The sequence below is a fragment of the Marmota monax genome, unplaced genomic scaffold (genome assembly GCF_021218885.2).
Source record: "Marmota monax isolate L192 unplaced genomic scaffold, Marmota_monax_Labrador192_F-V1.1 WCK01_AAM20220418_F8-fsc00021, whole genome shotgun sequence".
Taxonomy (NCBI): domain Eukaryota; kingdom Metazoa; phylum Chordata; class Mammalia; order Rodentia; family Sciuridae; genus Marmota; species Marmota monax.
The window spans coordinates 19966064-19979870 of NW_026695228.1; the positions used below are offsets into that span (position 1 = coordinate 19966064).

At 42.7% G+C, this 13807-nt stretch overlaps 1 protein-coding gene across 10 annotated transcripts in view; it reads left to right on the forward strand.

Moving 5' to 3' along the window:
- Positions 1 to 13807, forward strand: part of Sugp2 (SURP and G-patch domain containing 2) — a 32513-nt gene that overhangs the window by 310 nt on the left and 18396 nt on the right. For 7 of the 10 annotated variants that reach the window (XR_006850250.2, XR_009226076.1, XR_009226075.1 and 4 more), the window contains exons 2-4: positions 1545 to 1676; positions 6979 to 8589; positions 12006 to 12126. Coding sequence is in view for 7 of the 10 variants with exons in the window: in XM_046437323.2 (XP_046293279.1) it covers positions 1545 to 1676; positions 6979 to 8589; positions 12006 to 12126 (1864 nt within the window). In the remaining 3 variants the exon portion in view is untranslated. The other 3 variants (XM_046437327.1, XM_046437329.2, XM_046437326.2) reach the window with 3 other exon arrangements.

Sequence of the window (13807 nt, forward strand, 5' to 3'; positions counted from 1 at the left end):
GCGCGGCGCTGCGGAGACCGTTGGCTCATTTGCATGTCCCCGCCTCGCGCGGCGGCGGGTGAGGAGCCTGAGGCGGCGGCGGGGGCGGCTCCGCGCGCAGTGGGCTCGGGGTGAGGCCCGGGCCCCGGCGTTGTCGGTGGGTGGGCCCCGGGGTGGGGGGCCTCGGACTTGGTCCGGGTGGCCCCGGACTACATGATGGCGCCGAGGGCTTGGCCCTCGGGCTTCGTCCGCGGCCGGGTCCTTAGGGGCGGTCGGTGGCCTCCGGGAACCGACTCCCCCTTTTCGTCGTCCTCGGAGGCTGGGCGGAGGCGGGCCGTGCTGGAAGGGGTTCACTGGGTCACTTGTTCATTCATTCCACCCGAGCCCGGAACAGCACCGGCTCGCGGGCCATAAGGGCCACCGGTGCTGCGTTCGGCCCTTTACCTCTTTTAAACTGGTTCAGTCCCCATAGCAACCCCAATATTAGCTGCTCATTCCATAGATGGGAAACCAAGGCGTAGAAAGGTTAGGACACTTGTTTTAAACCCAGGCCACCTGACCCGGAGACCTGGCCATTCGCTATTCAGAGAACAAGGGACACCGGGAAGGGAGTCAAAGGATGGGAAAATGGGGTGATGGTTGTGAAAAAACGACTGTAAGGCAGGTGTGCGTCTTGAAGTTGGAGGTGTCTCTAGGCCAGGACATCTTGATGATTAAGGACGTTGAACTCCTAAATGTTGCTTAATTTTTTTCCTGCTCCTTCTAAAGGGCTTTGTTTCCACTAATGCTCTAAACAGCAGGTTCAAGTCTGGGCTGTCTGACCTTGGGTGGGTCACTTAGCCTAGGTCTGCCTTTTCCTCTTCTATGTAATGTCATTCATAAAAGGACCCACCTCGTCGGTAGGCTATTGCAAGAAGCAAAAGAGATCGTGCTGGTACCTAGTACACAGCAACCTCTGTCACTAGCTCATTGTCATTTGGTAGAGATTCTTCCACGCACTTCTCCAGAGGCTCTTCTCTCAGGTAGAGTAAGCTCTGGATGCCTCTTGGTGAAATGGGAAAATAGTGGTCACATCTTTCCTATATTTGTGAGGATTGTGTTCCTGTTCTTCTGACCACGTTATACTCTTTTGTGTGTTGAGTTGTGCTATCCTCTAGCAACCCCAAGAAATAGGATTGCTCTGTGTGCCTCTTGTAACCCATTCCAAGGAAATGGGCTCAGACAAGGCTCTTCTTGCTCCTTTTCCTGACACACATGTGAGCCTCACCTGGAGAGAGATCCCCTTAAAAGACTCCAACCTGCCTTTTGAAGTACCATGGCAGGATTATGGATTACTATGTGATTCTTTTTTTCCTTTTGATTTTTTTGTTTTGAAACTGAGTATCCCTTAAGTTGCTGAGTTTGGCCTTGAACTTGTGATCCTCCTATCTCAACCTCTCAAATCACTGGGATTACAGGCATGGACCACTGTGCCCAGCACTGCCTGGTGACTAAGGATTGGGTAAAATAGAGCAGGCTCTGTGAGAGAGTTGTTATTCTTAATATGTCTTTTTCTTTCACTATAGGGCAAGGAAATATGGCAGCAAGGCGAATTGCACAAGAGACTTTTGATGCTGTATTACAAGAAAAAGCTAAACGATATCATGTGGACCCCACTGCTGAGACTATAGGAGAAACTCTTCAGTTTAAAGCTCAAGGTAAATTTTTTTTTTTTTTTTTTTTTTTTTGAGAGGGAGTGTAGTATCTAGAGTCTGGGGCAGGATTTCAGTGTCTTAGACAAGTACAGAATTGCTCTGGTCCTTGCTCTCCTTATTTAAGAGAAAATAATATTTTCACATTGCCCACTGGGCAGCCAAATCATTATGCAGAAGGTGGTGTTGGCATTAACTGGAGCTTCTTTTTAGATACTGTGTTTTGAAGAACATAATTTTGGTGCTGTGAATGGTATCCAGGGCCTTACTCATGTTAAGCAAATGCTTTCATTGATCTATGTCTCCAACTCCTAAAGAAGGATTTGGGGGAGGTGGGTACTGGGGTGCATAACCACTGAGCCACATTCTTAGCCCTTTTTATTTTTCATTTTGAGGCTGGGCCTTACTAAGTTGCTTAGGGCCTCATCCTCTGGAGCTGCTGATATTACAGGCTTGTATTGCCACGCCCAGCAAGGATTCTTGAATCAATCTAGTAGCATCCCCTGCCATTCCTGCTCAGGTTTAAGCTCTTACCAGTTCTTGCTTACATTATTGCAATGTCCTGCAGGGTCTGTCTGCTTCTCACTTCATTTCCTTCATATCAGCCCTTAAAATAGTTGCCCCTCAGATCTATTAGTGCCAACCTCCTTAGGCCACTGTCCTGCTTAGGCTCTTGGGGCTCCCCAATTGCAGTATTATATCTTCTTCAAGTGCAGGAATAGCCACTTATCATCTGCAGAGGGGGTCTCTAGCTGCTAGGTGTTGGTTCTGCTTGAAAACATTTCCTTTGAATTCCTTTATCTCAGGTCTGCCTGGTTGATTCTCTCAAGACTCGGCTCACAGGTGCCTTCCCCTAGGAAGCCTAAGCAGGCCTTGAGGTTGATTTTGTTACCATCCCTACTCCAAGAAGTACATGCCCTGGGCCTGTTTCCCCTGGGCTGCTCACAGTTATATCCTTAGGGTGAAGAAAAGGCCGCTCCTATTGTTTAAGTCTAAGCCTTTGGGATAGGAATAACAAATGTGCTTTGGACTTGGAGAATTGAAGCTCAGAGGTTATCTCTAGGTTCTGAGATTTCAGAATTTACAGGGATGTTTGCTGGAGTACCAGCTCAGTGGTAGAGCACTTGCTTAGCACATGTGAGGCATTGGCTTTAATCTTCAGCACCATGTAAAAACAAATAAATAAAGGCACTGTGTCCGTCTACAACTAAAAAAATATTTTAAATAAAAATTTGCAGGGACACGGTTGAGGATGTGGCTCAATGGTAGAGTGTGTTCTTTTTTTTTTTATTATTTAAAGATGGACACAATATCTTTATTTGTGTTATTTATTTTTTATGTGGTGCTGAGGATCAAACCCAGTACCTCACAAGTATGAGGCAAGCTCTCTACCTCTGAGCTATAACCGCAGCCCCTAGAGTGTGTTCTTAATATGTGTATGATCTTGGTTTCATCCCAGTACTGCCAAAACACAAAGTTATGTGAGATGTACACAAAACCTTTGCAGTTATAAAAGATTGGAACAGTTTAATAAAAAGAGGGATGAAAATCCTCCTAGCTACTTCCTTATCCCTCAGAAGTAACTATTTATGGTGTTTTATACATCCTTCAGTTATTTTAGTGAGATATTATAGTACTCAATACTTTATGTGTTTATATCTGGAGAATTAAATCTTGGTTCTTTATCTATAGACTCAAGCACCAGTACATCTTAGTTACCACAAGAAAGATTGGAGAAGGCTGGTTTTAGCTGAGTGACAGAATACTTGCCTAGCATGTGCAGGGAACTAAGTTCCATCTCCAGTATTTCACCACCCCCTCAAAAAAAAAAAAAAAAAAACTATGGAGGATGGGGACTAGAAACACAGCAAGATGATGGTTTTAGAACAAAGTTCATAATTCATTGGTCAGCCTTTCTCTCTCTCTCTCTCTTTTTTTTTTTTTTTTTTTTTTGACAGTACTGGGGATTGAGCCCAGAGGCACTCTACCACTGAGCTATGTCCCAGCCCTTTTCCAGGGTCTCACTAAGTTGCTAGTGCTGGTCTCAAACTTTGGATCCTCCTGCCTCAGCCTCTTGGGTTGCTGGGATTATAGGCATACACCACGCATAGCTGGTCAGTCTTAGTTCTATGTCTCTGCTTTACTCTGAACTCTTCCCATTTCTTATAAACCAGGACATGGAAAATGTGTAGCATCCAGCCACCACTCTCCCTCTAATTCTCCTTCCCTAATTGTGCTATCAATACCATAATCAATGCCTGGATTATTATAGTAGATTCTTTTCTGGAACATTCATGTTCCCTTTTGTCCACTATAATGTATTCCGTGAATAGCAGCCAGTGAGGTTATTCCTCTGCTCAGAACCCTTTGGTGGCTTTTGGTTTCACCCAGAATAAAAATTGAGCCCTATCTAGGGCCTGACTTCTGGATAATCCCTTCCCCCATTGTATCCTATCATAGTGGGTCCATAATTTTGTTGCACTTTAGAATAGTTTGGGAGCCTTTTCAAAATCCTGATGCTCAGGTCAGACTGTATTCTCATTAATTAAATAAAGATGTTTAGGGATGAAGGGCCCCTGCAGACTTCAATGTGCAGCACAGTTTGGGAGCCACCTTTCTATCACTTTGCTTCTGGTTTCCTCTGTTCCCTTTTGCCTGCATTGCCCCCCCCCCCCACATTCCATTGCAGGGCTTTATCCTGTCCCCTCTATCTGGAAGGCTTCCTCCTCTTACTGTATTATCTAGCCCCTCATACAGGCTTCTGCTTCTATATACATTGCTGTCAAAGCTGCCCTCTTGGACCAGCCTGTCTAAAAATGATATTTCCTCTTTGCATTCTTGCTTCCTTGAGTTTCATTCTTGACATTTACTTTTACCTTCTATATTTTTGTTTGTTGTCTGGCTCCCTCAACTGGTAAGTGTGGTAGAAGCCTCCTTTCTCTACAGTAACTTTGGTGCTTAGTGCAGTGCCTACACATAATAGGTGCTCAATAAGTGCTTATTGAACTTGGATATAGACTTTTTGTGGCTTCTCAGCCCATCATTACCTCTTGGTGTACTCATACCTGTTTCTCCCTCCCTCCTTCTCTCTCTCTCTCTCTTCCCCTTTTCATTATTATTATATATATTTAACTAGATTGTAGATTGGTTGAAAAATTCAAATATCAGAAAGATAATCCATGAAAAGGCCTAAAGCCGGATGCAGTGACACACACACTATAATCCCAACTACTTACAACACTGAGGCAGGTTCAGGGTCAGCCTGGGCAACTTACTGAGACCTTGTCTCAAAATAAAAAGGACTGGCACCCCTGGGTTCAGTCCTAGTACTGTTTAAAAGAAAGTGTGCCTGAGGCCCACCAATCCCATATACCCATTGTCCATAATTCATTTCTGTTTCTAGCTTCTCAGAGTTCTTTTATGTGTGAATAAGCAACTGTAAATATATGTTTCCACTTTTCTATGCTGTTCACTTTCCATCTTGATGTGGCTTCTTTTCTTCCTTCCTCTCTCCTTGCCTCAGTCTCTGGTTTTTCAGCTCCATAGAGAGGATTAGCCAGGCAGACCTTTGATTTCAACCAGCCTTGGATCAGGTGCTTGTCTTGGGCCTGGTCAACTGTGATGAGCATTGTGTCAGCTAAGGCTTCTACCTCATGGTGGCACTGTGGGCTTATATTTTCCCCTAGGAGGCAGCTAGAGTTGGGAGCCTCTGTAAAATCTGGCTGCTATGAGTTAAAAGTAGAAACACAGAAGTGTTTGGTTGCATTAAAGAAGTCCAGGTTTGCCTGGTGTGATGGTGCATGCTTGTAATCCTAGCAGCTTGGTAGGCTGAGGCAGGAGGATCACAAGTTTGAGGCTAGCCTCAGCAATTTACTGAGGCCCTAACAAACTTAGTGAGACCCTGCCTTAAAAAAAAAAAAAAAGAAAAAGAAAAAAAAAAAAGGACTGGGGATGTAGGTCAGTGGTAAAGTACCTCTGGATTCAATCCCTAGTACCCACCCCCACCCCACCCCCAAAAAAAAGAAAAGTCCAGGGTAAGATGGGCATAGTGGTGTGTGCCTGTAATCCCAGCTACTCAGGTTGAGGCAGGAGGTTTACTTGAGCCCAGGAGTTCAAGGCTAGCCTAGGCAATATAGCAAGACTCTGTCTATTTTTTCTTTTCTTTTTTTCTTTTTTTTTGCCATAATGGGATTGAACCCAAGGATACTTGACCACTGAGCTACATTACCAACCTCTTTCAGTTTTTTATTTTATTTTATTTTATTTATTTATTTATTTGCAGGGCTGGGGATTGAACCCAGAGCCTATATGTGCTAGACAGGTACTCTACCGCTGAGACATATCCCTAGCCCCTTTTTTTTATTTTGAGACAGTCTTGCTAAGTCACCAAGACTGGCCTAAAACTCAATCCTCTTGCCTCAGCCTTCCAAATTACTAGGATTAACAGACATATGCCACTGTGCCCATAAGATCCTGTCCTTAAAAGAAGCAGATACCGGCTAGGTTGGTGGCACACATCTGTAATCCCAGCAACTCAGGAAGCCAAGACAGGATCACAGGTTCAAGGCTAGTCTCAATGACTTAATAAGACCCTATCTCAAAAAATGAAAGGGCTAGGGATGTAGCTCAGTAGTAAAGTACCCCTGTATTCAATCCTCAGGACCACTTTTTCCCCTCCCCCAAAAAAGTAAGGGCTGGGAATTTTAAATCATCTCTTGATGATTTATGATGCCTAATACAATGTAAATGCTGTGGAAATAGTTGCTACACTGTATTGTATAGGGAAGGTGTCAAGGAAAAAGTCTGTACATATTTAGTACAAATGCCGTTTTTCTGGATATTTTCAATCTGAGATTAGCTAAATCCACAGGTGCAGAACCTGCAAGTATAGAGGACAAACTACTATCAACCCAGACTTTTGTGTGGGAGTAGTGGGGAAGTACTGGGCATTAATCCCAGGCTCTTGTGCATACTAGGCAAATGCTGTACCACTAAGCTACATTTTGTTTGTTTGTTTAAAGTTGATTTTTTTTTAAAGTATATATACCTTTATTTATTTTTATGTGGTGCTGAGGATAGAACCCAGTGCTTCACATGTGCTAGGCAAGTGCTTTACCACTGCCTCACATATGCTAGGCAACTGCTTTACCACTGAGCTATATTTTAAACTTTGACAACACGTCTAAATTTGCAAAAAAATACTCAGGTATAAACACTTCTTGGCTGGTGGTCCATGGGCTTCTGTTTGTAGTCTCTGGTCTAAAGTGCTTTTTTGTTTGTTTCTTTTTTTTTGGATTGTTTATTTCAGATCTCTTAAGGACAGTCCCAAGATCCAGAGCGGATATGTATGATGATGTTCACAGTGACAGCAGATACTCCCTCAGTGGATCTGTAGCTCACTCTCGAGATGCTGGGAGAGAAGGCCTGAGAAGTGATGTGTTTCCAGGACCCTCCTTCAGATCAAGCAACCCTTCCATTGGTGATGACAACTACTTTCGGAAAGAATGCGGTCGGGATCTAGAATTTGCCCATGCTGATACCCGGGACCAGGTCTTTGGCCACCGGAAATTGGGGCATTTCCATTCTCAAGACTGGAAATTTGCACTCCGTGGCTCTTGGGAGCAAGACTTTGGCCGCCCAGTTTCCCAAGAATCCTCCTGGTCACAAGAGTATAGTTTTGGTCCTTCTGCTGTGTTGGGGGACTTGGCCTCAACCTCCAGGCTGATCGAGAAAGAGTGTTTGGAAAAAGAGAGTCAAGATTATGATGTGGACCATCCAGGGGAGGCTGACTCTGTTTCCAGAAGCACTGGTCAAGTTCAGGCCAGAAGCCGAGCTCTAAACATCATTGATCAGGAAGGCACCCTTCTAGGAAAGGGGGACACTCAGGGCCTGCTTACAGCAAAGGGTGGTGTTGGGAAACTTGTCACACTGAGAGGTGTGACCACAAAAAAAGTACCCGTTATAAATCGTATTACTTCCAAAACTCAGGGCACTAACCAAATCCAGAAAGCCACCCCAAGTCCTGATGTGACCCTGGGGACAAACCTAAGGACAGAAGACATCCAGTTCCCCACTCAGAAGATCCCTTTGGGGCTTGATCTAAAGAACATTCGGTTCCCTAGAAGAAAGATGAGCTTTGACGTTATAGATAAGTCTGATGTGTTTTCAAGATTTGGGATAGAAATAATTAAATGGGCAGGATTCCATACTATAAAAGATGATGTTAAATTTTCCCAACTTTTCCAGACTCTCTTTGAACTTGAAACTGAAACCTGTGCTAAAATGCTTGCCTCATTCAAATGCTCCTTAAAACCAGAGCACAGAGATTTTTGCTTTTTTACTATCAAATTTTTAAAGCACTCTGCTTTGAAAACACCCAGAGTTGATAATGAATTTTTAAACATGCTTTTAGACAAAGGTGCTGTGAAGACCAAAAATTGCTTTTTTGAAATCATAAAGCCCTTTGACAAATACATAATGAGGCTTCAAGACCGACTTCTGAAGAGTGTTACACCCTTGCTCATGGCCTGCAATGCCTATGAGCTCAGTGTCAAGATGAAGACCCTAACTAACCCTCTGGACTTGGCTATTGCCCTAGAGACCACCAATTCTCTCTGCCGGAAATCTTTAGCCCTTTTGGGACAGACATTCTCATTGGCTTCTTCTTTCCGGCAAGAGAAAATCTTAGAAGCTGTTGGCCTCCAAGATATAGCTCCCTCTCCTGCTTCCTTTCCAAACTTCGAGGACTCCACTTTGTTTGGGAGAGAGTATATAGACCATCTGAAAGCATGGCTGATCACCAGTGGGTGTCCCTTACAGGTCAAGAAGACTGAAGCAGAGCCAGCACGAGAGGAGGAGAAAATGATTGCTCCTATGAAACCAGAAATTCAGGCCAGGGCTCCAAGTGGTCTGAATGATGGTGAGGAAAGCAGTGGAAGTTTCTATGTGTTGTGGCTTATTTTCCTGATTTTTGATAATGTCTCCTATTCTCTTTGAGATTTTTACACAGCAGTTCTTTAGTTAACTAAAACCAGTCAGGATTTTAGTAGAAAATCACACTGGCCAATACACATGTCTGCCATTCTGTGAATGTGTGTTAAGAATCTTCTACCACATAAGCCCTTAAAAATTTTGGGATCATAGATCTCTTTGACATTCTCATGGAAAGCTGTGGCCCTTGCCAGGACAAAAGGACATGTATATTTACATAAATTTTACCTATACTTTTTCATCAGAGATCAAAATTAAGATCCCCTGTTCAACATGCCCACCTTCCCCCAGGTATTACAAACAAAAAACCACTAGATGCCATCTCTAAGGAGTCCCTGGCTTCAGAGGTAAGGAGATCTCAAAATACAGTCACTCCTGTGCTAGGTTGAAAGGGTCACAGTAGAGGCCCCAGCCCAGCCTGGGGAATCAGGGAGGCTGTGATTGAGTTGTGTTGAAGGATGCACAAGGACCAGTTAGGGTATTTCAGTTGGTGGCAGCACCTTTCCTCCACCCAACTTCCTTTTCTAGATTTGTGTGTGTGTGTGTGTGGTGTTGGCAGTTGAACCCAGGGCCTTGTGCATGTGAAGCAAGCACTCTACCAACTGAACTGTATCCCCAGCCCCCTTTTCTAAATTTGCCAAAGGTACTTAAAGTTTTCTTAATTACACTTGATAACCAGTAGTTAATGTAGTGACCAAGAAATAGGAATAGAAATGACTATTTGCTTTCCATCTTCCCTCTTCTTACTCCCAGAATGGATGCTGTCACTGCTCAGAGGTCATAAGCATGTATCCATGTTCTCTTGGCTACTGTGACCAGTGAGAAAGCACTTTGACCCTGACATGGTTTTCAGTTTTCATTGTCCTCAGCCCAGTGGGGACTTTCATTTGTACCTGATTTTTTTTCCAGTTCCATACCACCCTCATGAAGCCCTGATTGCATGAGGCAATGGATAAGTCCTACCATGTGTGGGTAGTCACAGCTACTCCTAGAGAGGGAACCTGAGGTAGTGGGTTCAGGACTGAAGCATTACCCTCTCTCAACCCTAAAATGCTGAATGGAAAGTCAGTGTAATAGGGTTACTAAAGAATATAGCAGAAAGGAAGGGTCACCTATAACCTAACTAAAAGTGGCTCACCACCCACTTGTGGTAATTTTGCAGCTGCACACATGCTGGAGGTAAATGTTACCATCTGCTCTTTTATACGATTGTCTCTGCAGCGTTTGCTACATCATGCTGACCTGATGAAAATTATTGCACCTTTGGCTTGATGTCAAACTCATGGAGCCTTTTACTAGAGGTTTCTGAAGCCAAACAGTGGTGGGGTCACATGTAATTGGCATCCACCAGCCTTGGCTCTCTGCATGCACATCTGGATAGCCAATGAGAGGGCCCATATCACAGGAATTGCTGAATAGCATCAGACAGTGTCACTGCCCAACGTTGCACCTGTTCTTGTTGGAAATGCTGAGATGACATCTTTCATTGAATGTGTTGATTATTAATTATTTTTATTTTAATCCTTCCTTCAAAGTATATGTTCTCAGTGGTAGGGTTGCTGGGCCAAAGCTGTGGCCCTGTTCTGGCCATTTTATGGTCAGCCTAGCTAGAAATGACCAAATTTGCAGCAATCCACAAATTTAATTTGCCTATAAAAGCTTTTGGTTTGTACTTCATATTCTTTTGTAAAATAAGCAGTTTTAAAACGAGAGCCAACAAAGAAGAAAATGCAGTTTCATAAGGGAAGTATTTTGCAATAACATGACAGTCGAAGGATTTATCCTGTGCGAGGAGCACACAGTAATGTTTAAACTAAGCCCAGCAATATATCTAAAAAGAGCAAATAAAAAAATATGTAGACTCACTTGGGCCCTGGAGTTCAGGGCCACTTAGGAAATAGCAAGTTCCCATTTCAAAAAAAAAAAAAAAAAAAAAAAAAAAATATATATATATATATAAGCCCAAAGAGGCTGGGAGTACCACTCTGTGGTGGAACACTTACCTAGCATGTAGACGGGTCTGGGTTTGATCCCCAGTGCCACAACCAAATTCAAAGCTCCAACGCAAAGACAGCATTGTGCAGTCATTTACAGAACAAACTGGGAAACCACTCCAGTTCAAGGGTAACTTTAATTAAATGACTGAACAAATAGACCATTCTGTGCTATTAAAACTACAAATATCAGGAAGCTAAACAATCATTATTTGAAGAAGCAAGCTATTCTGCATTGCTGATAGCACTGTAAATTTACAGAGTCATATTGGAAGAAGCTTACACTTTAAAAAATGATTTACTTTTCATTTGGCATGCTCACACACACACAGGATTTTAGCCTAAGGATGGCTGCTTTACATCCCCATCCCCTTGTTTTTAATTTTGAGAGGGTCTTACTAAGTTGCCAAGGCTGACCTAAACTTGTGGTCCTCCCACCTCAGCCTCTTTAGTAGTTGGGATTACAGGTATGCGCCACCACACCCAGCCTAACAAATAGTTTTTGTGAACTAACTTGGGGCCATTGACTTGTTTTTTGGGGTTTTGTTGTTGTTTTGGTGCTGGAGATGGAACCTGGAGCCTTGTGCAAGCTAGGCAAATGCTCTACCATTGAGTTACCTGACTTTTTTTTTTTTTTTTTAATTAGGGAATTTTTCTTTGTGAACTTACTTTTTTCCTCTTACAAAACACATATATGCTTCCCTCCACTCTCACAGTACTGGGGATTGAACCCAGGGTCTTATACATGCTAGGCAAACAGTCTACCACTGAGCTATTCTCCCATCACTTTTTAAAATTTATTTTGATACAGGATCTTCCTAAGTTGCCCAGGCTGGTCTTGTACTTGGTTCACATTGCCTGCACTTTTTTTTTTTACTTGTAGTTGGACATAATACCTTATTTTAATCTATCATGTGCTAGGCAAGCATTCTGCTGAGCCACAACCCCAGCCCCTGTGCCTGTACTTTTAAGAATATTTTATGTCTTTACAGCTCTACTTTAATATTATGGACATTCAAGTTAAGTGATACATAAACAATAGTAGGGAATTGCTATATATCCTTTCCTATTCTAGACTGTGTGCATAAATTGCTCCATACAGTTGTTAAGTCTGTGACATTTCACTTCTAGTAGTTATGCTGTTGTATCATTTGGGGAGGACTTCTTGTACATTGGTTTCTAGAATAAAATACCAATTTTATCTTTACAAAGCTGATGTCTTATGTATGAGGATTTCAGTTTCTGGTGCCTGCTTAGGTTTCAGACGAAGCCCTGTGACTCACTGTCCTGGTCTTTCCAGGACACACATGGTCTAGTGTGTTTCTCAGAAAAGCCATTCTCTATGTTCCAGCAGTTCCCCAGCGAGCAGATCACAAGGTGGTGGACACCATTGACCAGCTTGTCACACGCATTGTGGAAGGCACCCTCTCTCCCAAAGAGAGATCTGTTCTCAAGGAAGACCCTGCTTACTGGTAAGTCTTTAAACGTTGACCCTACAGACCCCTCCCACATTGTGTTCTGCTGGTGTTGAAAGAAGCAGCTGAGATGTCTGTTTTGAACAGCATTGTTGTTCAATGGAAAGAACACGGGGCTGGGTCAGATTCACATGGGTTTAGCAAGCCACAGCTCTGCTGAGACCAGCCATGGGGCCTTTTCTTGTCTATGAATGAAACCTAGAGTTCCTGTTTTAAGGGTACAGTGAGATATGTGTGTGTCAAGAGCACATAATGGGATAAATAATGTCATAGCATTTTGCAATTTATTTCTATTTATGACACTATCCTCTCCTTTTGCCTTACTGCTGCTCCTTAGGCTTAGAACAGTTTTTTAACATTATGAATGGATTATATGATAAATATAATACTTGCTCATTAGAGGAAGTACCAAAGAATAGAATGTAGAAGGAGCCCACCTCTGTGCTGACTGACATCCATTGATGTAACCATGGGTTACATCTCAGTAAACACCCAATAAACATGTTGGAAGTTGAAAATATCACAGATGATTGGGTGCAGTGGTGCACACTCCAAACACCTAACCTCCCAAACATTACAGCCTAGTAACATAGGACACTATAGAGTGTCAACTGTTCCCTTCATTATCCTGTGGCTGACTGGGAACTGGCTTACTGCTGTGCCCAGCATTATGAGTATTGCACAACATATCACTAGCCTGGGAAAAGATCCAAATTCAAAATTTGAAATCTGATTTCTTCTGAATGCTTATCACTTTTGCACCATTGTATATTTAAAGGCCAATTTAGTGAGACCCTGTCTCAAAATAAAAAGAATGATAGAGTGTCCTTGTGTTCAATCCCAGCCCACTCCCCACCCCACCCACTAGCCTGCAAAAAAAAAAAAGATAGGGGGTTTTGCTCAGTGATCAGGTCAGATGAGTCCCTGGGTCTGATCTCCAGCACCACAAAAAAGAGAAAAAAATATACAGAGGCACCTTTTAGAAGTAATTTGAGAAACTGAAAATCACTGCCTTCAAGGTATGGAGCAAACATGGGAATAGGTCATGACAATAACATTTTGCTTTTCATTATATGTTCAATTATTTTTCTGATAAACTAATACAAGTACCACTTGGAAGAATTCATGCACACACACCAGAAACATAAGCTTAACAATTTTTCATTTTTTATACCACTTTCCTTCCATGTATAATCTCCAGATAATTCTGCCTAAAGGAGTTTAAGGGTCATAACATTTCTAGGAATTGAATTTGTCCTTCATCAGAATCTAGTCTATCAACCAACCACTAAGACAGACCTTCTTCCTTTTTCTTTTTTTTTTTTAATTTTCTTCTTCCTTTTTTTCTTTCTTTTTATTTTTTTCTTTATTTGACAGGACTATGATTTAACCCAGGGGTGCTCTACCACCGAGTTACATCACCAGCTCTTTCTTTTTGAATAGGGTCTCAACAAGTTGCACAGGCTGGCCTTGAACCTGTGTTCCTCCTACCTCAATTCCTGAGTAGCTAGGATTAGAGTCATGAACCACCATACCTAGCTATTTCTAAGGTCATAGATTTCACTTTCAGCACCCCTAAGAGGTTCTTTTAATGGCCAGTTCCTGTTTCATGGATATAATATATACCTTTACCCTCCTTAGAACTATTCATTACATATACATATTTTTAGACTAAATC